A 22,758-nucleotide genomic window follows, 5' to 3' on the forward strand; every position below is an offset into this window, starting at 1 on the left:
ACATAGAAACTAGGATTCTTGTGTGTGGTGTGTATTGTCAGCATATCCACACCGCATAAAGCTATTTAAAACTACTACCATTGTTTCTACTGACAATCTATTGGCATATGGTCAATAATATATGGCAGTTCTAAATATCACATTATTTTACTATTTATTATTATTTCATTATTTTACTTTGTTTTGTACAATACTGTAACATTACAGAGATATCCACTTAAAACATGTCAGCTTCAATATATGTATGTTCCTGAATAAGTATCATAGTCTTTTTTTTCATTGTGGTTAAAGAGTGTCACAGTCTTAGAAATGGCTTTGTAACCATTCTTACACTAAAGGACCTCAATGATGTTGTTTCTCAGCTGTTCATGAGTTTGTTTAGAACAGGGGTGTCAAACTCCAGGCCTCGAGGGCCGGTGTCCTGCAGGTTTTAGATCTCACCTGAAACAAATGATTAGTTCGTTACCAGGCCTCTGGAGAACTTCAAGACATGTTGAGGGGGCAATTTAGCCATTTAAATCAGCTGTGTTGGATCAAGGACACATCTAAAACCTGCAGGACACCGGCCCTCGAGGCCTGGAGTTCGACACCTGTGGTTTAGGACATACATGACACATCATGTGTTGCTTTTTGGGATGTTTTGGCCTACATCACTTTGTCAGACAAGATTTTATTTATGTGTTTTCTCATTTCAACAGGTTTGACAGTAATCAGGCTTTGGTGATGCTAGTCAGCTTGGCTTGACCACTAAATGTGGTTAATCACAGTTAATTTATTATTATGACCGTGGCTCAGGGGGTTGGCAATCGCATCTGTAACCGGAAGGTTGCCGGTTTGATCCCCTGGGCTCTCTGTCCTGGTCGTTGTGTCCTTGGGCAAGACACTTTACCCTACTTGCCTACTGGTGTTGGCCAGAGGGGCCGATGGCGCGATATGGCAGCCTCGCTTCTGTCAGTCTGCCCCAGGGCAGCTGTGGCTACAACCGTAGCTGCTTCCACCAGTGTATGAATGTGAGAGTGAATGAATAGTGGTATTGTAAAGCGCTTTGGGTGCCTTGAAAAGTGCTATATAAATCCAATCTATTATTATTATTATTACATCATTTCCACGTACATCCATGTTTGGATAGCTTTTTTCCTGTAATAAATGTAACAAGTTTAAAAAACTGCATTTTATATTTACTTAGGTTAATTTTTGTCTGATAATCTGAAACAAGTAAGTGTGACAAATATACAAGAAAGGAAGGGAGAAATAAATTCCATGAACAGTGCAGGAGTGAGTTTCAAAGATGAGGGCTACTCAAGAGATTAGAGAATTGTCAGCATATAGAGACAGAATTATTGCAAGAATATGGTTAAAAGCCCAGTGTCAGCCTTGTACCTTGTATTTAGTATTACTTCCCATGTCTCGTTAGTTTTATTCAGTTCACCTGCTCCTTGTTTTCCCCAGCTCTGTTGTCTCTCCCTGACCGCCTCTTATGTATATTTAAGCACAGTTTGCCTCAGGTCTTTGTTGCGTCATACTGTTGTTTCCCATCCTGCATGTTGCTTATATGATTCCTGCTTGGATTTATAGCTTTTGTTTTTATCGGACTGAAATTGTTCAGATGATTGTTAGTGAGGTGAGAGTAAAAAAAAAAGTATATTTGTAACTGGACAATAACTATTTTGGTTTGCAATGGGTTTCTTAAGAACTGGAATTATCCCAGCTGTTTTGAGATGTAGATTAGGGAAGACAATATAATGACAATTATTAAAGTAGAAGAACAGGACAAATGGAATTTAACCACATGAATTGAAGTGGGTAAAAATGAGAGGTAGGTTTAATTTTCTTAACAAATCCAGATATTTCCTCTAAAGTCAGGAGTTCGGTGCTAGAAAGAAAAGAGGGGCTCAAGTGGTTAAAGAGTGGTGTTTTTACAGCAGCAGAAAGAGCCCTAGTATTCAGCACACCTGATTAGTGTTGCATAATATTCAGATTTAGCTGTAGACAGAGCATCCTTAAAGAGCATATTCTTAAGAACAACGAGACAGGTCTTTGTATGGAGGTGTTCCAAGTGGCAGCCTTTAACTTTAAGCTGAGGCAATTTCGGGGTGAAGCAGGGAGTGGACTGGATGTGAAAAACAGTTCAAAATTTCAAAGGAGCAGAAGACCGTGTAGTCTATTGTTAAAGGATACCTGTTCATCAGAAATAGATAAACTGAGTCTATTATGCATGCTGTCAATTCCATTGGAAAAGGCAGTGGTATCAATGTTTTTAATGTTGCAATATGAAATAGAGTGAAAAGAGTTTGTTTAGATAATAACATTAAAAAACAGCTTATGGACTGATATAGAGGTCAGATGTTACTCAGTTCTGAGGAATAACAGAACAACAGATAAGGCTAAAAATATGAACTTAAGAGTGGATGGGAAAAATCAAATTGCTCCAGGCCAAAACTATTGAGATGATGTGAAATCCCCTGTAAGATTATTAGTGATAGTCCATACGTACATTAAAATCACCCAGCAGAAAAACATTTCAGGACATGGAACAGACTGAATTAGCAAACTCAGAAAATTCACTTAAGAAGTCCTTGTTCAACTTGGGTAGGCGATAGACTTATCAAGTATAGTGGGAGTCTATTGTAAAACAATGGACTCAAATGAGGCATAGTTTTAGATATTTTTCTACTTTCCCCTCATTGTAGAGTATCAAGAGACCAGCACCACGACCACGCTCATACATACTCCCCTGCCCATGGAGAATAACAACAGGTGACTACTGTGGAGAAGATAAAACCATTGTTTTATTACACTGTCTGATTCTGACCAGATTCTTACTCTGGATGGCATTACAGTGGCCTCCAGTAACACTGAAGAATCTAGGAGTCGTTTTTGACCAGAATATGTCCTTCAGTGTGCATATTAAATGAATATGCAGGACTGCTGACTTACATGTGTGCTCTCGTCTATTCCCAGTCACTTCTGGTGTTCCCCAAGGCTCGGTCTTAGGCCCTCTAGTCTTCATAATAGGAGGAGCACCTCCTTACCTTTCTGATCTGTTAAGCATTACTTCTTCTGCCCGCTCACTTCGATCTTCTTCTATCCAACTTGCTCTGCCTTCTTTCGGCCTCACCATGGGAAGCAGAGCCTTCAGCTGCTCTGCTCCCAGCCTGTGGAGCTCTCTACCCCCAGATATAAGAAACATTGGTTCTCTCCCTCAGTTTAAATCCCAACTCAAAACCCATCTGTTCAAATCTGCATATTCACTGTAAACTAATTATTTTATCTTGTGCTTTTTGTTTTTTTTTATTGTTCTTCATTGTCATTGTTCTATTATGTGTCTTATTCTATATTAAGTGTCCTTGGGTGTCTTGAAAGGTGCTTTTAAATAAATAATGTGGTTCCTGGAGTATTTAAAAGCAGAATGGGAGGCAGAGCCTTCAGCTTCCAGGCCCCACTTCTGCAGAACCAGCTCCAGTTTGGATTCAGGAGACAGACACTATCTCTACTTTTAAGATTAGGCTTCAAACTTTCCTTTTTTTAAAAAGAATAAAGGTTGGATCAGGTTATCCAGAATCCTCCCTTAGTTACCCTGCAATAGGTCTAGGGATTCCCATGATGCACTGTTTGTTCTTTACTCAGCTTTTTCACCACTCTGCATTTAATCATTATTTACTCTCAGCATGTCTTGTCCGGTTCTTCCTGTTGAAAATGGGTTTTTCCTTCCCACTCTCCCAAGGCGCTTGCTCATAGGGGCTCATCTGATTTCTGGGGTTTTCTCTGTATTATTGAAGAGTCTCTACCTTGCATTATAAAGTACCTTGAGACGACTGTTGTGATGTTGTTGCGCTATATAAATAAAATTTAACTAAGCAGCCATATTCCATTTTCCAAGAGACTAAGCTGTTGATAGGATTTGAGTTCTTATTTTCTCTTTGAGGCCAAGTGGTGCTAGAGTTTTGTAGTTTGATTTTTTTTTTTTTTTTTACGTGTGACTGTCAAGCAAAATCTGCCTGGTTTGCGCTTTGGAGGGGACATAAATGCCTTCTCGGTTGTGTCAGCAAATGCATCCAGTGTGTTTAAAAAAACAATAAATGAATAAAAACTGTAAAAATCCTTTGTGAATAAAAAAGTGACTGCAAGTATCTTATAACATTCTGGTCCAGTTTCCACACTGGCAGTAATTCATCATGGTGGTCTCAGTCCCAGTAGTGTGAAATTTGGGGCATATCTGGGCCCCAAACCACGGGGTCTGGTTGGCCACTCTGCTTAATCTGGGCCTCAAGCTCCACCTTGGACACTGGTATTGCCGCCCACATTCTGCTCTGGTTTGTGTGGGCTGGGTCTGCCCACCTTGTCCTCATTTGGGGCGCAAAGGAGCATGTTTGCTGGGGTATAAGTTTGCAATGTTTATATTGTTAAAGAATAATTTAGAAAAAGTGGTATCTTGTCAGAGTGAAGCCATTACTACTTATGCCTAAAAGAATACAAAGCTTAACAAATGAAAGCCAGATCAGGTTATCTATATTGGTAGAAAAGCATTTTTTGTCCAGCTTTGCACATTTTCTGCATTTTTGAATGATGTGATTTGTTGTTTTCATCTTGAGGAGCCACAGTAACCAGTGTCATGAGCAGTAAAGCTGTAGCATTATTAATCAAAATAATCACCTTCTGGAGGAGCGAACGCTTGGTAACTGTTCTGCACTGAGCTAGACTTTAAGTGTAAGCAGCATACTTAAGATGGCAACTTGCGGCATGTTACAGAAGTAACAATGTGTTTTATTATAAATAAAATGTCAGAAAATATTTAACTTTATCACTCTACTGAATCTGCTAAACCATAAAAACAAACAAACCAATCAGCTAACCTCCTTGACACAGGGAAAGATCAAATCAGACAAAAACAGGATATAAATATGATGTCCTTTATTACCTGCAAATAACTGTACACTGTCATCATGTCAGAATTCAGCCTTTTTTACAACTATACCATGAAGCAGACCTGAGCAGTTACATATGACTTCTGAAACCAGTGTCTCTCATCAGCCTCCAAGAAGATGAACCCCTGAGAAAAATCTTCACGTTGCACCTTTAAGAGATTTCATTCTGAACCACCAGGATTTACACGTGGGGAGAAAAATGCAATACATTTGTTAATCTGAGGGTGTCTGCATTATACACTCCAGTTTCTGAGCTGGAGCCTCATTGTCTTCAGTGTGTTGTGCTCTCGCTGACTCCACCTCCGAGCTGGCCATTAGTGCTGACACCCTCTGTGTGAGCCGCTCAAGGACCAAATCAGCGGTGCTGGAGAGACTGTGCTGCAAAGACAAAGGGGAGTGAAATAATGAGTGTCTGCAGGGGTGACAACGCTAACGTGTGGATTAAGATATTTATTTTTCCACAAGCAGATCATGGTGATTCTTTTTCTTTGGAGCTTAATATGGATGCTTTCTCATTCCAGCTGCTCAGTGATGAAGAATAGCACTTGAATCACAAAAGCTCATTCTGAAGGCGAAATCCAACTAAAATCATTAATGAAGTCATAAACGTGGGCTAAAAACCACATGAAATCATTTTCCGTTTAAAGTTCTGCAGCTGGCAACTCGATGTCAGCTCAAATACTTCTTCTTAGCTTGAGTTCAGCAGGCAGTGACCATGAGGACGCTACACAGTACCATGACTGTCACACAGGTTTCAGCTACAAACCTGTAAGATGTGCAGTCCCTTCAGTGTGAGAACAGCCAGCTCTCTCAAACCATCTGCAGTTAAATCCAAGTATATGAGGGACAGCAAAGGACTTTTGAAGCTCCGTCTCCACTGCAGCTGAAACTGTCCATTTTGTCCACTTCCCATGGGCTGGAATTTATAACACAGCAATTCCTGCATTATAGAAAAAGAGGATTTATATATAAATCTATCATTTTAAATCAAAAAACAAAACCTATAATCTTTCCCTTTCAATCATACTCACTTCCTCCGTACCTACTTTGCCACTTTATTCATGAGCAGATCTTCTATATTCTTACAATCAGAAAATCCCATGAAGACAGAAAGCTGTTAGTGTATCCTGCTAACGATACGGTGCCTATGTTTCATTTATTCCTCTGAGCCAGCGAGGTCCATTTATATTCAAAAACTATTAAAAACAGATCAAGAAGTCACAACAATGCACCGGCTCATATCTTCCTTCTTTGCTGTGAACAAACAGTGCAGTTTGTTTTGAGTCAATCCCACACATCCACAGCATCCCGCTGGTGAAACTAATCACCAGAGTAGAAATAATTTTTCTACAGCTACAAGTAGTTCAATAAATGCACTCCTTTTTTCCCAGTTAAGACCTACAATAAGTAGCATTTCCATGAAATGACTGAGCCTTTATCTTAAGTGGCAAGCAGTGAAAAAGATTTGTGTTCAATGGCAACCATCAATCATGGAGCTAAGGGCTTCAGGCCAAGGGTTTAAGTATTAAGAGATGGATAAATACATTGACTTTTATTAAAAAAGTTAAATAAATAAATAAAATACAGCCTATCCATTAGTAAAGGTCTTACCTGTCCATATGTGCCCAACAGCACCTCCTTCTGCCCATCAAAATCCAGATCGATGACCAGAGCACAAACTACTGCATCCCACTGGTCACTTTCCAAGAGGCATGTGGCCTGGGACAAACCGTCCTTCTGGACATCTCTGCAATAAAAGACATGCAACAAAAAAACCTACAATTTCTTCGTCTTCAGAGAGAAAGCAAAACTGCACAAAACCAGTCATTTGTCTCTGACCTGTACACAACTGCCATCTCTATGGTACTGGCCACTAGTAGGTTATAGCTTTCCATTTCCACACCTGGAAAAGAAGAAGAAACAGACAATCTTGAGGTGCGCTGCAGATTCACAAAGTGAAGCAGAGATCAGATGTAACAGAGGAGTATCGTACCGGCCTCTGTGTGGAAGCTCAGAGGGAACAGCAGCACGGTAGAGATTGGACTGTCAAACTGGACCCGCCAGCTCTGCAAAACCTCTGACATAAACACACACATACACAATACTGAAAACACAAATACAGAAACACACTTGGAGTCATCAATGATAAAGCCAAATTGATGGATAGACACACCCATAAACTTAATATTGCATGGACGTAATTAGGATTAGGCTTCTTTTAACATACTTCAACAAATCTTTAATCGAACTAGACAACTTTTTATTGTAGAGAGTATTGTATGGTGGAATGTAACCTATGTTATGCTACGTGTGGGAAAGAATCTAATTTAACATTTTAAAGATTTATAGTCAAGAACTCTCACTCTGGTCTTGATGCCAAGTGTCATGTCTGGGGAAAACCAGACACCTCTCACCACCTTGCCAATACCATCGCTACAGCGAAGCATGGTGGTGGCTGCATCACGCTATGCAGCAGGAACTGGGAGACCAGTCGAGGGAAAGATGAATGTATCAATATACAGAGCCATTCCTGATGATAACCAGAGTGGTCTGGACCTCAGGGTGGGAGTAGATTCATCTTCCAGCAGGACAACAACCCTAAACACAGCCTCCATAACAAAGGAGTAGCTTTGGGTGAGTGGCCCAGCCAGAGCCCAGACTTTAATCCGATTGAAAGAGAATGGAGAGATTTGAAAGTGAACCGACACTCCAACCTGTTGGAGCTTGAGCGATTCTGTAAGAAGAAACTTCTCAAAAATAGGTGTGCTAGCTTGTAGCTTCATACTGAAAAAGACTTGAGACTGCAATTGCTGCCAAAGGTGCTTCAACAAAGGACTGAACAAAGGCTGTGAATACTTACATGTACATCCATGTCATATTTTTGGTTTTTCACCTTGTGATTATGGAGCATTGTGTGCACAATTTTGAGGTGAAAAATGAATTTCATTTATTTTTGGAATAAGGCTGTAATGTAACAAAATGTGTAACAAGTGACGTTGTGAATACTTTTCGGATGCACTGTATGTTCAGCATTCCTGCAGAGAAGCCGGGAGTTCAGTTTGACTAAGTCAGTGGTGGTTAAGGAATCATGAGACAGTCGTGTGATGGAGCGACTCTAAGAGGAACGTTCAAGTACGTTCCACTCGCCTCACCTAGCTCAGTCTGGCTGACCACAGCTAGCCCAACACAGCCATTCTGACAGCCAAACACCGAGAGCCGCCGGCCTCCAGCTATGCTCTGTATATCCATCCATAACACACTGCACAGAGAGAAGGAAACAAAAACGTGTTTACAGATGATACGTGTGTTTTTTTCTCGTATCGATAACAATAAAAGTATTTACCCAACTATCATAGTTTGCTTCCAAGAAGCCAAACGTTCTTGTCATTGTTAAAGTAGACACACTTGTTCAGGCTTTCTGGGAGTCATTCAAACTTTTTCTTTGGACACTGGCTACTTTTTCCCTTTTTTCAGAGAAATGCTTTTTGTTTGTTAAGCCATTATTATGATGCTAAATAAACAACAGCTTGATTAAAAAGGCACCTAACTCAAGGGACGAATCTTTGCTTTCTACACATAATAGACAACTTAGTAAAAAACTAATTTTAACTTGTATCATTAGACAGTTCGTTATTAGCGGTCCATCACAAAAAATACAAATTGCTCTCAGTTCATTAGTTTAATCTTTGGAAAATTTCCAGAGATGTGCCTGACAGTTTGACGGGCATAAAATTATATTTTTGTGCCAACGAGGTGATTCCCAAAGAGCTACAGTACTGGGAATAATTATTTGGCCTCTTCCTGATTACTTAGCTTTGCGTAAATCTATCATACTTAAATGTTTCAAATCATCAAAGGAATTTTTATATTCAAAGATAACCCGAGGAAATGCAAAACTCAGTTTTTAAATTATGAATTTAATTTATTTTATGAAGAAAAAAACTATTCAAGCCTACCTGACCCGTCAGAAAAAGAAAGGAAAGCGTCTGGCACTCTCGGAGTAATTCGGGTAGGCTGGCTGGGTAGGAAGGTTCCTGCTATTGCGGGTTTTTTCTGTTTGTTAATAATGGCTCTCACTGTGATTTGCTGAAGTCCCACATCTTTGGAAATTTCTTTTTTACACTTCCCAGACTGACAGATATCAGTGACTTTGTTTTTCATCTCTTGCTGAGTTTCTTTAGGTCCTGACATGATGTGCTGCTTTTTCTTTTAGAGCTCTTTTTCACAGTAAATCTATTCATTTCATTTTGTTGCCTGGTGTATAACAATGATCACTTTATGAGTTTTAGTATTATCTGTATTTATTTGTTTCGCGTTAAATCATTATTGTATGGGAGGTGTCAGGCAGGTATTACACAACAAATCCAACATTTTTTGAAGGCACTGAGCAAAGAACAAGACCAAAAACTGAAGACTTTCCCCACACTGAGGGTGTGAATGTGTGTCTGTCTCTCTGTGTTAGCCCTGCTGCAGGTTGGCAACCAGTCTAGCGTGTAGCCGCATCTTGCCCTATGGGAGCTGCCTCGAGCCTCGTCGTGACCCTTAATCGGATAAGTGGAATAAGAATGGATGATAGATCTGAAACATGTGGGACTTGTCTCTGTCTCATTGTTCAACTCTCAGTGTTGCTGACTGTTATTATATGCACCATCCTCTTCGTAACTTCGTATCTTAAAACATTCTTTCCACATTTCCATGCTTCCTTCGTTACTCAAACTTCAGTAAATGACACTATAATGACATTATCGTTCTTGTGTATAGTAATAGACCTGCTAACTGAGTACAAACAAACTGTACAAACAGTGATCAGAACAGTAAGCTGGATAATGTGGGAAATCATGAATCTGATTAACAGAGAAACACATAATGCTCATCCCTCATCAAACCCAATCAGCCCAGCGGCCACATCCAGAGAGATGAGAGCTGAAGGGACTCACTTGCTGGGAAGCTGCTGCAGCTCGGGGAAGAGTCTCTCCACTGGCTGCTCTTCAAACTGATGCAAGGAGGCGTTCTGTTAGACACAAGAGAGTCAGGCTGAATGCAACGCTGATGTTTGCATGATCAAAGTAAACATCTTCAGATATACAAAGTTACAACAGATTACAATCATATTTTATCTCCAATGCTTCCTGTAGTATTAGTTCTGTTGCATGCATCTATATGGTCTCATTTTAAATTATGGAAGACGATTAGGATTTTTTTTTGCACAGTTTTGGAACAAAAATCAGAATTCTGACTTTTTTTTTCATAAAATTCTTTTAAAAAGAATTTTTTTAATGATTTTTCCTGTCTGATTATATTCAGGTTCCTGCGTGAACACTAAAGCAGGGTTTACTTGCTGTGATCTTTCCTCCTGTTCATGCTAGCCATAACAAAATCCCTTTATTATGTGCTTCCAGTGGAGGTGACGAGGAAGAACAAAGCACAGTTCTTGTTTTCTGCTAGTATGAGGCTTCAGAAGTATGACTGAGACAAATCCAATGGCTGTTTGGTCCAACACTCCCTCTGGAATTTCCAGGGATGGTGTCCCTGCTGAGCTGCAGTGGAGCTTAGACAACACATAGAGTGGGTTTCACAGTAAACAGGCTCTCACTGTGGAAGACATTTTTATTTTTGGCTCTTCTGAAAGGCTGAAGCCAGATTTTACTTTATGTTCAACAATATTTTTAAAGAAAGATGTTTGAAGATTTTTTCCCCACAGCTTCCACTGGGAACACAAAGAGAAGCCATCCAACTGTTTACTTTCTGATGGTTAGACATGAGAGGTGATTCCCAACTCTAATGTCTGCAATCCCCTGCTTAGTCTGCTGCTACCGTGACTCCACATAATGGATAAAGGGACTTACTAGAGAATACATTGATACACAGATGAGAAGGAGACAAATATTTTAAGTTGTCATTAGAATGCACTGATCTGGTATTGTCTCTGACCTCCTTGTAAAGGTGGATCCTCTGGTCATGACCGCTTAGCAGAAACACCGTCTCACTCCCTCCTTCAGCACACTGCACTCTGACAGACAGAGGGAGACAAGCTCACTCACATGAAAAATGGTAAATGGACTGGTACTTATATACTGCTACCTCGATATATTTCTACTTAATTTGAGCACTAAATGCTTTCTACTTCGAGTCTCACTCACCCAATCACACATTCATACAGCTTCTATCTATACCTAAGCATTTTAATTGTACTGGTACTTTAACACAGACAGAAGGAGCCAGGAGTCAAGCTACCGACACCCTGACTGGTAGACGACCTGCTCTACCTGAGAAAAACATTACATTTACTATCCAGACACACACACACACAGTCTGTACTTAAACTGCTCAGTGACTGAGCACAGCCATAAAGACACTAAAGCCCATTCATGAATATTCGTGTACCAGCTCATGGAAAATGATGGACTCCAGCTGAGAAACTGAGTCAGCCTGCAGAAACACGATGATTCAGCACAGCAATAGGATATAAAATGTGGTAACAATAGATTTATCAGTACTTGAGAAAAACATTAAATATTTAACAGCACTGAAATCTCAGTTGTCAAGTAGCTAAAGTTGTAATGCTACCAGCCTGGAGTTGTGTTTCTGTATTTTGTAATGATTGATAATCATATAAACAGTCCACAGTTCTGCAGAATGATTATTGTGCATGTATTTTTTATTTACTTTTAATTGTTTTCCATGTATTCTTGTTTTAAAATGTCTACAAAATGTGTGATTTTTTTAGCAATTTTCTGAGATACTTTTAAGCTAAACTGTCCAACATGAATCTAATAGACTTGGGCAGGACATCAGCTCACCTCCTGAATGTGAGCCAGGATGTATGTGTGTTATTCCTCTGCTGTCTGTTTCTATGATAACAGCAGGGGAAGCACACAAACAAGCTTCTGCTCCGTCAACTAAAGTGGATTTTCTTCCTTGCTGGAATCCCAAACACAGGTGCCAGCATCATATTGATCAGCGTGTCATTTCATGCTGCTTGATTAGTAGGAGTACGCTGCAGCAGCACGTACACTCAGACACTGTCAGAGTTTTGGCCATTAGAACTCTGAACTCTTTCACCATGTAAGCAAAAACAGCATGAGCAAAGACATCACGAATATCTTTTACATGAGTCATCTTTCACGTTAAACTGCCAAAAATCACATTTTGCATATCCAGCTTCAGTCTGAAGCCCTTACAGCCACCACCTGTATTGTGCCTATTTGTCTCTTAGTAATTTCTGATTGATGCAACAGCCCAAAGGAGATCGTCATAACCTGCAGCAGGAGATCAGGAAGAGCTCGGTTTTCTCTTTTAATTCTTGGTTAAAACTATGTGGCAAAATCTGCAAGGTTAGTTACCATGGTGACTATAGTCAGCAAGAACTATCTTTGTACAGCAGCAAACTTACTCTGTGTGGTAAAGCTGGAAGGGCGTGAACTGCAGCTCCAGATTCAGGCAGCTCTCTGTTCAGAGAAACACGACATGATCAGGACATGTCAGCGAGAGCACAACACATACGCAGACAATGCATCGCTCACGTGCAATAGAGTCCAGGTTGAACTCTGAGCCAGGTTCATAGTCACAGTAGATATTTAGGAATGGAGTGGCTTTGTCCCCAGAGTCCTGCGAGGAGATCAGCCATGAATCAGTATGCTTCTACCATGGCACAGTTCATACTTCACACACGCTCTGATTTTAAAGTTACAATACCTTAATGAAGGTGATGCCCACCACCAGACCTCTCTTGGGTGGAGACTTGATGAAAGCATCGATTGATACGATCTCTGCATCAACTAGATAAGAAAACAGAGTCAAACCTTTTCAGCACTGAGCGACTACAAACAACAACGTGCATCATAACAGAATTAACATACGACCGTACACCGACAGCTTCATCATTTATTTCAGACTTACAGAATGATTTATCGTGTTTGTTTTTTCTGAAATAACAGGATAAATATTCAGAGAAAATGTTTCATTATAAGGCAGAAAATCTGTTTTGTTGCTCTGCGCTAATGAGAGAGAGATGCTCTCCTTCATGGAGTAAGATCTATATTGTTAACCTCCACCAATATCATCTACAGTATATTGCTCAGACCCTTTATGTTTACTTGAAAACTTTTTTAGAATACAAAATATATTCAGCAGATACACTGTGATGTCATTTAAAACGAAAACAAAAATGTATGCTCTACGCAAACTCTACAGACTAGAAGAAGAAATATAAAACGTATATTAAAGCAGTAAATATTCAACATCACCATTAAAATAAAGAACACATTCATGTATCAGTTCTGAAGAGTTCTTCACCACCCTTCACACCATTTATATGAAACGCAGCAACACTTTCTCTTCTGTTGTGAAAGTATTTCATTGATCATATCACAATGCCTTCATTTATTACCCGATTCACTTATTAAGCTCCCTGTACCACTGTATTTAAGTTTGATCACTATGGCCACTGATTATTTTTTTTATTTTGCTTTTTTCTGTTTTGTTTGATTTTCTGTCATTTGTATCTTTTTAGTGCTGTTACATTGTATTTATTCATACTGTATCCCAGCGGTCCCCAGCCTTTTTTGCATCACAGACCGGTTTATGTCCGACAATATTTTCACGGACCGGCATTTAAAGTGTCGCGGAAAAATACAACAAAATAAAACCAAAAGAAAAGATTTATTAATAACACACTGGAAAAGACCCAGGGAAACCAAGTTTACGATAAAAACGTTAAAAAAATAATGATAAAAACCCTGAAAACCATCAATTTTACACCCGGGCCTCAACTCTCGCAGCCTGGTACCAAACGACCACGGACCGGACCGGACTTGTACTGGTGCGTGGCCCAGGGGTTGGGGACCGCTGCTGTATGCTGTCTCAAATCGCATACAGCAGGAGAATATGTATATTCTCCTTTATTTAATCTGTTTTGTTGAAGGCTGGTTTTAAAGTTTTGGCTTCTGTGACACAATAAATTCCAGTCTTCAGCATAAATCAACAATCTTATCATTTTATAATAATATAGAAGGGATGCACTGATTGGGCGAAGGAAACAAAAAATCTTCATTACAATAACTGTTTCAAGTCTTCATCCTACTATCTGTGACATCTAATCTCAACAGAAAACCACGGGTGAGCTGAAATAATAAACATGACATGAGTCAAAAAGACTAATATCAGACCATATTTGTGCATTCCTATAGGTCATTCTGAAATATACAATCTGTACAATTGTTTAGTTGTTGCTTGAAGTGTTAAACTTCTGTAATTTTACGTGAGTAAAATATTCAGTGCACGCAGTTTACGTTGAAACACAGTCTTTCTATTGTGTTGTGTAGCTTCCTTACCTTAAGGACAAGCTCTGTAGCAACATCTATGTGCACATATCTGAGTACTTGCACAACAAAGGAGTAAAACAAGAGTTCTTTCCAGTCCCCACTCACTGGGGCCCCTATAGCTTCATTTTAAGTCGTCTATTGGTTGTTAAGGGGGGGAGGGGATAAAGTCTGTCAGACCTCAGAGACCCCAAAAACCAGGGGCCCCAATCATTGAACCTGTCTGTTTCTATGTGGCTTTTTTGTCATGCAAATTACTTTTTAGCCACTTACTTCCATTCACTCTTATTCCACAAGGACCATCTCATCACATGCTGGAGCCCTGACTTAACTGCAGCAGACTTCTGTACTTTGAACAAGTCTGCTGTTTACTGCACAGTATTGCCTGGATTGTGTCTTACGGTTCAGAACCAATGGGTGACAGCAGTTACGTCCTATCTGTTATGTACAGTCTATTTTCCAAACCCAGGGGTCAGTCCATAAGAAAAAGACTGTTAACACAGAGATGTTAATATACAGTCAGGTCTCTTCAAAGAGTCACACAAATGTAAGGAGTTTATAGACGACAGGAGAAGGTATAAGTTGTTCTGATCCAAAAATCCACTTTGACGGATGCTGTCTTCTATAATTGCTTTTAAGATTTATTTATTTATTTAATTTTTATTTTATTTGATAGAAGATCCAGGAAACAGGAAAGGAGGTCTAGGTCTAATGTTTAATGTGTAGGAAATAGTAGAAATAAACATAATTTCTTCAGTACTGAAACTTGAGTTCTTGAGCACTTGACCCGTCTTTCCCCTGCGTACCTGGGATGTAAGTGAACTGAACCTCCTTGGCCACTGGTCGGATCTTCTGCTGCAGCTCCTGGTATCTGAAACACACCACCTTCCCCTTGAGAGTGGCCGCTAACAGCTCCTGCTCCCCGGCCTGACACAGCCCGTAAATGTTGCTCTGCGACGGGAAGCGGCTGAAACTGTCCTCCACGAAGGGATACGACTCTCGGAGCATCTTGCAGGATACAAGCACAGTCACTGGTTTACATTAAGATTTGTATTAAATATTTAGACTTTTCCCCGTTCATGCTTGTGTAGTGGCTGCAGAGCCCTCAAACTCCACAACAATGAGTTGGATTAAAAATGTTCCCGCTCGTTCATTTCGAAATTCAGCTAACACTCTCCACAAATTGCATATCGACGCTAAAACAACTCAGTTAATATTATTTTATTCTGATATCACATATCCTCTAACGAGTGTCTCTAAGATATAATAAACAACTCGAATAGCCATAGACAGTACGCATGAAGAAAAACATCCGGGTTTGACCCGAGCTGCGTTCACTTTCATTGGAAATATGGGATTTAATATCTATAAGGGACTTGGGGGAGAGAAAACCCGGGCCACTGTGGACAAAACCGCTATCGGAATAATTGAAAATATTGCTATATTTTAGAAAGTAATTTTAAGGTAGATTTGTCGTTGTTCCCGTGAAATTTCTTCATTCTGTGGTCAAAACACAGCTGCCAGCTGACATTTTACGTGCATTTAAAATGTCACACATCCTTTACAGAGTGAAATCAGCCATTCTTTTTGAGGTACAAAAACGCTTAAATTGGTTGTAATTTAATATAAGCCTTCTCCCAGTTTGGTTTAATTCCTCCACTTTACTACGCCATGAAAGGCAGCGCGTGGCTTTTTTTCTTCGTGTAGTAAACGGGTCACAGATTCAGTGCATCGCTTGTATCGTGCTGCCATCTAGTGGCACTAAATCCCTCCTTTTTAAACAAGAAAGCGTGTGCTGAAGTTTTTTTGTCTGGGATTTTAATTTTCTGGTTGCATTTATTTCAGTTCTAAAAATGTCTTTTTCCACGTACACCTTTGACAATTCCTGATTCAGTATTATTATATGCATGTGTGTTTAATTAATGATTGCTGCAACAAAACAATTAGTTGCATGAATACATTGATGCTCAACCACCAGAGGTCAGAGCTAACCCACTCATGCAGATGAAGAAATTCCAGAGACGCGTAGTGCGGTGATTAGCACTGACCTCTGCTCAAGTCCAGGCAGTGGGTTCTGCTTCCTCCTACAGTCCAAAAACACGCGTGGGTTTAGGTTAACTTGTGATTCTGAATTGGCTCTAGGCGTGAATGGTTGTCTGTGTGTTATCCAGGCGTGCGGCTTGGATGGAACAACTTGCTCTGCTAAAACAGGCTTTCTGATCATTTCTACGGCGGAGGGTGAACATTAGAGCTCTAAACATTTAAGGATATTGTCTCACAGCATAATAAATGAGATGTGGGAACCGCCTTAGTTTACCTGCAGATCAAAGTGAAAATGATTTGATTGATGGACAGAACATGTATTTTTAGTGTGACCTGTGCGCTGTGAGCTGCTGTTCAAGCAGTCTAAAATATACTCAACAGCAGATTAGAATCATGCCGATATTTTATGCATGCACATTTCCGCACTTCACCCAGTCAAGTTAGACATTAGAAAGCTATACAATTCGTGCATATAACTCGTATTCCCCATCAGAGACTCAATAATGCACCTAAAACATGCTGTAAATAACAGAATAAGTGAAAAGGGGACTTCCAGCAGACTTTAAATCCTAACTCGGAACCTGCTGCAGATCAGGTTATGTGTTCAGTAAAGGTTAGCACAATGATTTAACGTTTCTTTTATGCCCGAGGATTTATCTAAGCTTCAGCGTCTGAATGATTGCTTAGATTTGATCAAACGTTGGATGGCTGCAAATTTCCTCCAACTCAACGAGGGGAAAACCGAAGTCCTCGTATGCGCCCCTGATAGGTTTCTATCGCAGATAGTGAAAGCTCTTGGTCCTCTCTCACTTTATGTTAAATCCTCTATCAGGAATTTAGGTGTCACCTTTGACTCGAGTCTCACATTGGATGGGCATGTGAAATCTCTGATTCGGTCTTGTTTTTATCATTTAAGAAATGTGGCTAGGCTAAGCCCGGTTCTATCTCGCTCTGAACTTGAGATTGCTATACATGCATTTATTTCGTCACGCTTGGATTATTGTAATTCTCTGTTTATGTGTCTAAGCAAAGGTTCTCTGGATCGTCTGCAGGTTGTGCAAAACGCTGCAGCTCGACTTTTGACAAAATCCTCCAAGTACTCACATGTGACACCGTTATTATCTCAGTTACACTGGCTTCCTGTTGAATTTAGAGTCGATTTTAAGATCCTGGTCTTGACCTACAGAGCTGTGCACGGACTGGCACCTGCCTACATCTTTGATCTGCTACAGCCCGATGTCCCTAGCAGGTCTTTGAGGTCATCTGATCAGGGCTTACTTGCTATAAAAAAATACTAAGAGGAGGACTGAGGGTGATAGAGCTTTTGCCACTGTGGCCCCGAGACTGGGGAACTCTCTCCCCCAAACATTAAGAACTGTGGACTCAGTAGCTGTTTTTAAAAAACAACTCAAAACTCACCTTTTTAAAACTGCTTTTGGTTAATTTTTTGCCCGTTTTATTTTCTCTTTTTAAATCTTTTTATGACTTGTAATCTTATGTGCAGCACTTTGTGATTCTGTCTTGAAAGGTGCTATATAAATAAAAATTTATTTATTTAAAAAAACAAGAACAATGGGGTATCTATCTATCGTCCTCCTCCCGATCTGATTTACTCCTGAGGAAAGTAGAGAAGATTAAACGGCAGGTCAAAGTCTCCTGAGTTTATGTTATTTAAAGCAAAATTGTTATTTGTTCAAACCATATAAAGTCCTCCAACCAGCATTGTGCTTTTCTAATGTAGAAATTTTAACAAACCAACCCAGGTAGGTCAAAGCATTTCACTGAGAATTGAGTGGAAGAAGAAGGCTGTGTATATAGTAGACACACATGAGAATTATTAATCAATAATTCATTTATTAATTATTACTTTTAATCAATTAGCTTAGATGAAGCTGAAGCGCAGATTAGTTTGTTCTTGCCTGATCTGTAATCACATTTGTTTGAGCGACGGAAGGATGAGAAGTCACTGATTCAACTGAAAACGATTTCTTCAATTATTTCTTGAAATATTAGATTAGACCAACCAAAACATCAGACCGTCTGTTTTAAGGCACTGACTTCTCGGGCGATTTTTCACCTTATCCATAAGAAAGCAGACTGTCCAGAGGTTATAAGCTGCGTCTGTGCAGCAGCATCAATACCAAACTGCTTTGCACAAACCCACGTTATTAAAGCTTCATATTTAATTAGTTTGAATCTTTATTTTGTTTTTTAAGTTTAGATTTCAGTTCAGTTTGGCATCAGCTTTTTTCACAGTGAATTTGTTCATTTTGTTGTTTGGTGCTTAGCAATGATCCCTTTCATGAGTTTCAGTATTATTTTTATTTATTTGTTTCTCCTTAAATCATTATTTAAGGAGAAACAAGGTATTACACCGCAAATTCAACATTTTATGAAATGTTTTGTTGCGCTCACCAACTTTACCTCCCTGGCTAGAACAAATACAAAGGGTTACCGCTTTGTTGTAACATCTGAAATTCCTTTGAAAGTCTTCATATCATTACAACGATGAACAATCTTTAAGAAGAAGAAGAAACAAGCTTTATTGGTCACATACACAATCATACAGAGTACAACATGCAGTGAAATGTGTCGTTTCCAAGCTGTAGACAACTTTAAACTTTCTAATATGGATCACAAGCACTTAGGACTTAGAAATGCTTGGAAAGTAATAGTTCACAACAGAAGTATATCTGTGGGTAACTGACATCAATACACTGTTAAAGGGTCATATGGGAGAGTAGAATCACTGCATCTATAGATGAATGCCTTACTGACTTATATTGGTTTTATTTCAGTTCTAAGTTTGGTTGCTCAGTTTGATTTCAATCTAAATGGAGAAACCCAGAAAAAAGAATCCTCAGTGACCTTTGTCTTTGTTGTCAGATCCTTGGACAGTGTGTGTTACAGTGTCCTGTGCATGTTGTGTTGAGGTGAAGCAGATGGAGGTGAGGTCCCTCATGCTGCTGCTCTATGTTGTGATGGTTCAGAGGTGGCAATGTGCTACACCCCCACTTCTCCTAATGCCACCTGCTAATCCACCTGCAGGATTACTGTCCACTGTAATCACTCATCCTTCACTGTGACACACCTCACCTCACAGTGCAACTCCTGAGTCATTAAACACACACACACACACACACACACACACACACACACACACACACACACACACACACACACACACACACACACACACACAGAGGGAGACGTGTACCTTGCTTAGGATGTTTCTTATGGCTGTAGTTTTATATGGAATGTAAAACCTGTTAATCAGGTTTACCATCACTGTGTGATTTATCACTTATTGGATTTGGTTATAATAGTGACTTTCATGCACAGTACCTGGACAAACTATTAATAAGCATCGCCAATATAAATATAAATTAACAAACCATTTGTGTTAGATATACAGACAAAGCAAAAACCAGAAGAGATTAACAATAAAAACATGAAGGAACAAGAAGCACTCTGAGAGCACTAACCTCTCCAAGGCAGCTCACTCTATGGGCAGTACTGTATGTACTTTTAAGGGGACAGTATCATGTTTTCATTTTGTTTACTTTGGTCTTTTTAAACATCATTTAAAAAGTTTTAGTGCAGTAAAAATCAGATAAGATTAGCGTGACAGATGTTACTTTGATTCCACCAACATTATGTGGGATTCCAAGATTCTTTACTTGTCACATGCATAGTCATACAACACACAGTGAAATGTGTCCCGAACTGCTCCTTGACTGTGCAAAACATTAAAAACAATAAGTCACTTTAAATAAAAAAAATGGAAATTTTAAATTAAAAAACTGAAAATGTACAATGAATGTTAAATTGCTTTGTGCCATATTAGCACAGCAATGTACTGACTGAGCTTAAACTAAATGACCAAAGTCATGTAAACAGAGTGATCAGAGCAGGCGATGGATAGTAGGTGTGGATTTGTAAACAACTGGACATGAATAACTTGAGCTTATTATATAATTATATACTACAGTATGATATAGAATATGCGTATCCAGTATATACACATTCAAGGCTTTCTGACAATTCACAATCTTTATATATATATTTGTTTAAACAGCCAAAGAGTACAGTTTCTCCACGGAGAATGAAAACGTCAGAAAACATCAGGTAAGCAAAATATCAAAAAACTGTCTATGTTCCAAACAGCTGCAGATGCACCTGCTGGAGACAGGAACAAAAGCATCAGTACAGACCAAGACAACAAATAAACAATGAATTAATGTTCAAAAAGTCTTGTTGGAACACATTATACAGGGAAAAAATCACACAAACATCAACTTGAACATCCCAGAATGATCAGTGAAGTTCTGGGAGTCTGTTTTAGACAATTCCAGCAGTCAGACACAATTTATCCTGTTGTCACTGTGTTTTACTGTTAGAGCGCCTAGATTTGACCCTCGCAGCTGATACTGTGAAATGCCGGAGCTCTTTGAAGAAAAATGCGATGCTCTCAGTGTGTAAACAGTAGCTTGGTAATAACAGACTTTTCTGTGGAGGCTATAATCCCAAACATACGCCCGGGTCAACCCAAGGAGCAAATCAATCCAATCCAGGAACAGTTTGAGGGGTTGTTTCATTCTCTAGATGTCAATCCCCTTAAAAGGTCTTTAGTGGGATTTGAGGAAACAAAATGTATATTACAGGGATGGAAACTTTACTAAATGATGAATGGGCTGAGACTGCAAAAGAAAATCTTTTAGAATAGAGTTTGATATTTAGTGATCGCATCATTAAGATTACTAATTATATTACCAATCTTATCATTATGCCAACACCTGGTTATCATGTTACCTGCCTTACCTTAAACCAAGTGTGCAGTGAATAACATGAAACATAACACATATGATAATAACTAATTAGTCCAGTAACATGATGTACAGTCAGAAACCTTTTGTCTGAGGTGTATTTTTGATTTTCTAATCCTGTTTTGTTCCTACCACAGCTTTGTCCAGTACGATATATGCTGACTTCACTGTGCTCGATTCTTCAGGCTGGGATTTTACTTCATTTGAAGTATTTGTTCATTATTTCATTGGAAATTTTAGCTGGTTAAATGACCTTGCACTGCAGTTTCCTGTTTCAGAGGGTGAGTATTCCTCAGTTTAGGTGTAGAAAAGGAGAAAGAGACAGCGACTAAAATTTAAGCTGTTGTAACTGTATGTAAGGACAGCGCTCTCACTGATATATGAATATGCTAGATTCTCTCTCTTTGTCTGTTTTTGTCTCTACGCCAGCAACAGTTCAGTCCCAAAAGTGAATTTCTACAAATCTGACTTGAATCATAACCTCATCTCAGAGTTGAACAGATTAGATGTCAGTGTTGATAGTCAGAGGCCTCAAGTTTATTCTTGTTAAAAGATCAGGTCAGGAGATAGTGACCAAATTACACATTTAATTAAAAAAAGAAATAGATTTGTGCAGCTCATTTATTTATTTTCCATATCTGTAAACACGTCTGTTGTCATGGTAAAAATAAACAAAAACAACAAAAATAAACTGATAACATCTACATAAATTCCTTCAGAGTCTTCAGTAAATATATTAATCTATAGAAATGTGGATGCAAACTTCAGCTTGACAGGATGACATACAACACAATTTTCTGCAGAAGCATGTGACTGCATGTCAGCCGTGTTTTATGAGTTAAACACACTTAACTTTGATAGTGTTGCCAAATTGGACAAACTGTGACTGTGTACAAATAAAATAAAACAGCTTGTGTAGATAACTACTGACTCAAGCTTGATTCTTTCTACTTTGAATATAATCTATACACAGATAGCAAATCAGCAAATGAAGTCAATGTTTCAATCCTGCATATACTGTTATGAAAAAAACCCTTTGTGATTTCTTTCTTTGTTTTCTTGCATATTTGTCACACTTACATGATTCAGATTTTCAAATAAATTTTAATACTAGACAGAAATAATAAAACGAACTAAAATAATTCTTTACAGTATTGCTTTGTCTTGATACGTGCTCAATCATCCAGGTAAGTAAATCCCAAAAGGTTGATTGTGTTCATCTGGCCGTAGTGTTTTCAGTGGGAGAAACGTTTCGACTTCTTCAGTCTCAGCTAACTGCAGGTTTCCCCAATCATATAAACAGGACATTTGCGTGACTGAAACCAGCTCAGCTCAGTGGACCAACACCTCAAATTCACCAGGGAGGATATGAAAAGTGGCAGGTTGGCTTCCATAGAAGCAGAAATTGGGGACATTTAAAAATTGATGTGTACCGTAAACCTACGCATACGGATCAGTATTTAAGGTTTGACTCTCATCATCCACTGGAGCATAAACTGGGTGTCATCAGGACGCTACAACGCAAAGCGAACACCAGAAGAACATCACATCAAGAAGGCCCTGAGTAAATGTGGTTATCCCAGCTGGACATTTGTCAAAGCTGGGAAGGTGCCTAAAGAAAGCTCCAGCCGATCCAGGAGAGAA

The 22,758-nt window shown here is 39.2% G+C and overlaps 1 protein-coding gene across 1 annotated transcript; it reads right to left on the bottom strand.

Moving 5' to 3' along the window:
- Positions 1 to 4,896: 4,896 nt before the first annotated feature.
- kptn (kaptin (actin binding protein)) lies at positions 4,897 to 15,571 on the bottom strand. Its single transcript, XM_040012131.1, has 12 exons — positions 15,052 to 15,571; positions 12,621 to 12,703; positions 12,449 to 12,533; positions 12,319 to 12,373; positions 10,857 to 10,935; positions 9,863 to 9,936; positions 8,078 to 8,184; positions 6,919 to 7,002; positions 6,765 to 6,828; positions 6,537 to 6,672; positions 5,692 to 5,865; positions 4,897 to 5,303 (listed from the first exon to the last, which is right to left on the bottom strand). The coding sequence occupies exons 1-12, from the start codon at positions 15,251 to 15,253 to the stop codon at positions 5,139 to 5,141; spliced, it is 1,308 nt and encodes a 435-aa protein (XP_039868065.1). The 5' UTR covers positions 15,254 to 15,571; the 3' UTR covers positions 4,897 to 5,138.
- Positions 15,572 to 22,758: the final 7,187 nt, after the last annotated feature.

The sequence above is a fragment of the Simochromis diagramma genome, unplaced genomic scaffold (assembly GCF_900408965.1).
Source record: "Simochromis diagramma unplaced genomic scaffold, fSimDia1.1 OVJJ01000123.1, whole genome shotgun sequence".
NCBI lineage: Eukaryota > Metazoa > Chordata > Actinopteri > Cichliformes > Cichlidae > Simochromis > Simochromis diagramma.

Excerpts from the sequence above, each read along its gene's own strand:
- kptn (XM_040012131.1), bottom strand. The coding sequence starts at position 15,253 with ATGCTCCGAGAGTCGTATCCCTTCGTGGAGGACAGTTTCAGCCGCTTC. Across the intron at positions 12,704-15,051 it reads TCAGTTCACTTACATCCCAG|TTGATGCAGAGATCGTATCA; the intron begins GTACGCAGGGGA and ends TTTCTTATCTAG. Across the intron at positions 7,003-8,077 it reads GGTCAGCCAGACTGAGCTAG|AGGTTTTGCAGAGCTGGCGG; the intron begins GTGAGGCGAGTG and ends TGTTTATGTCAG.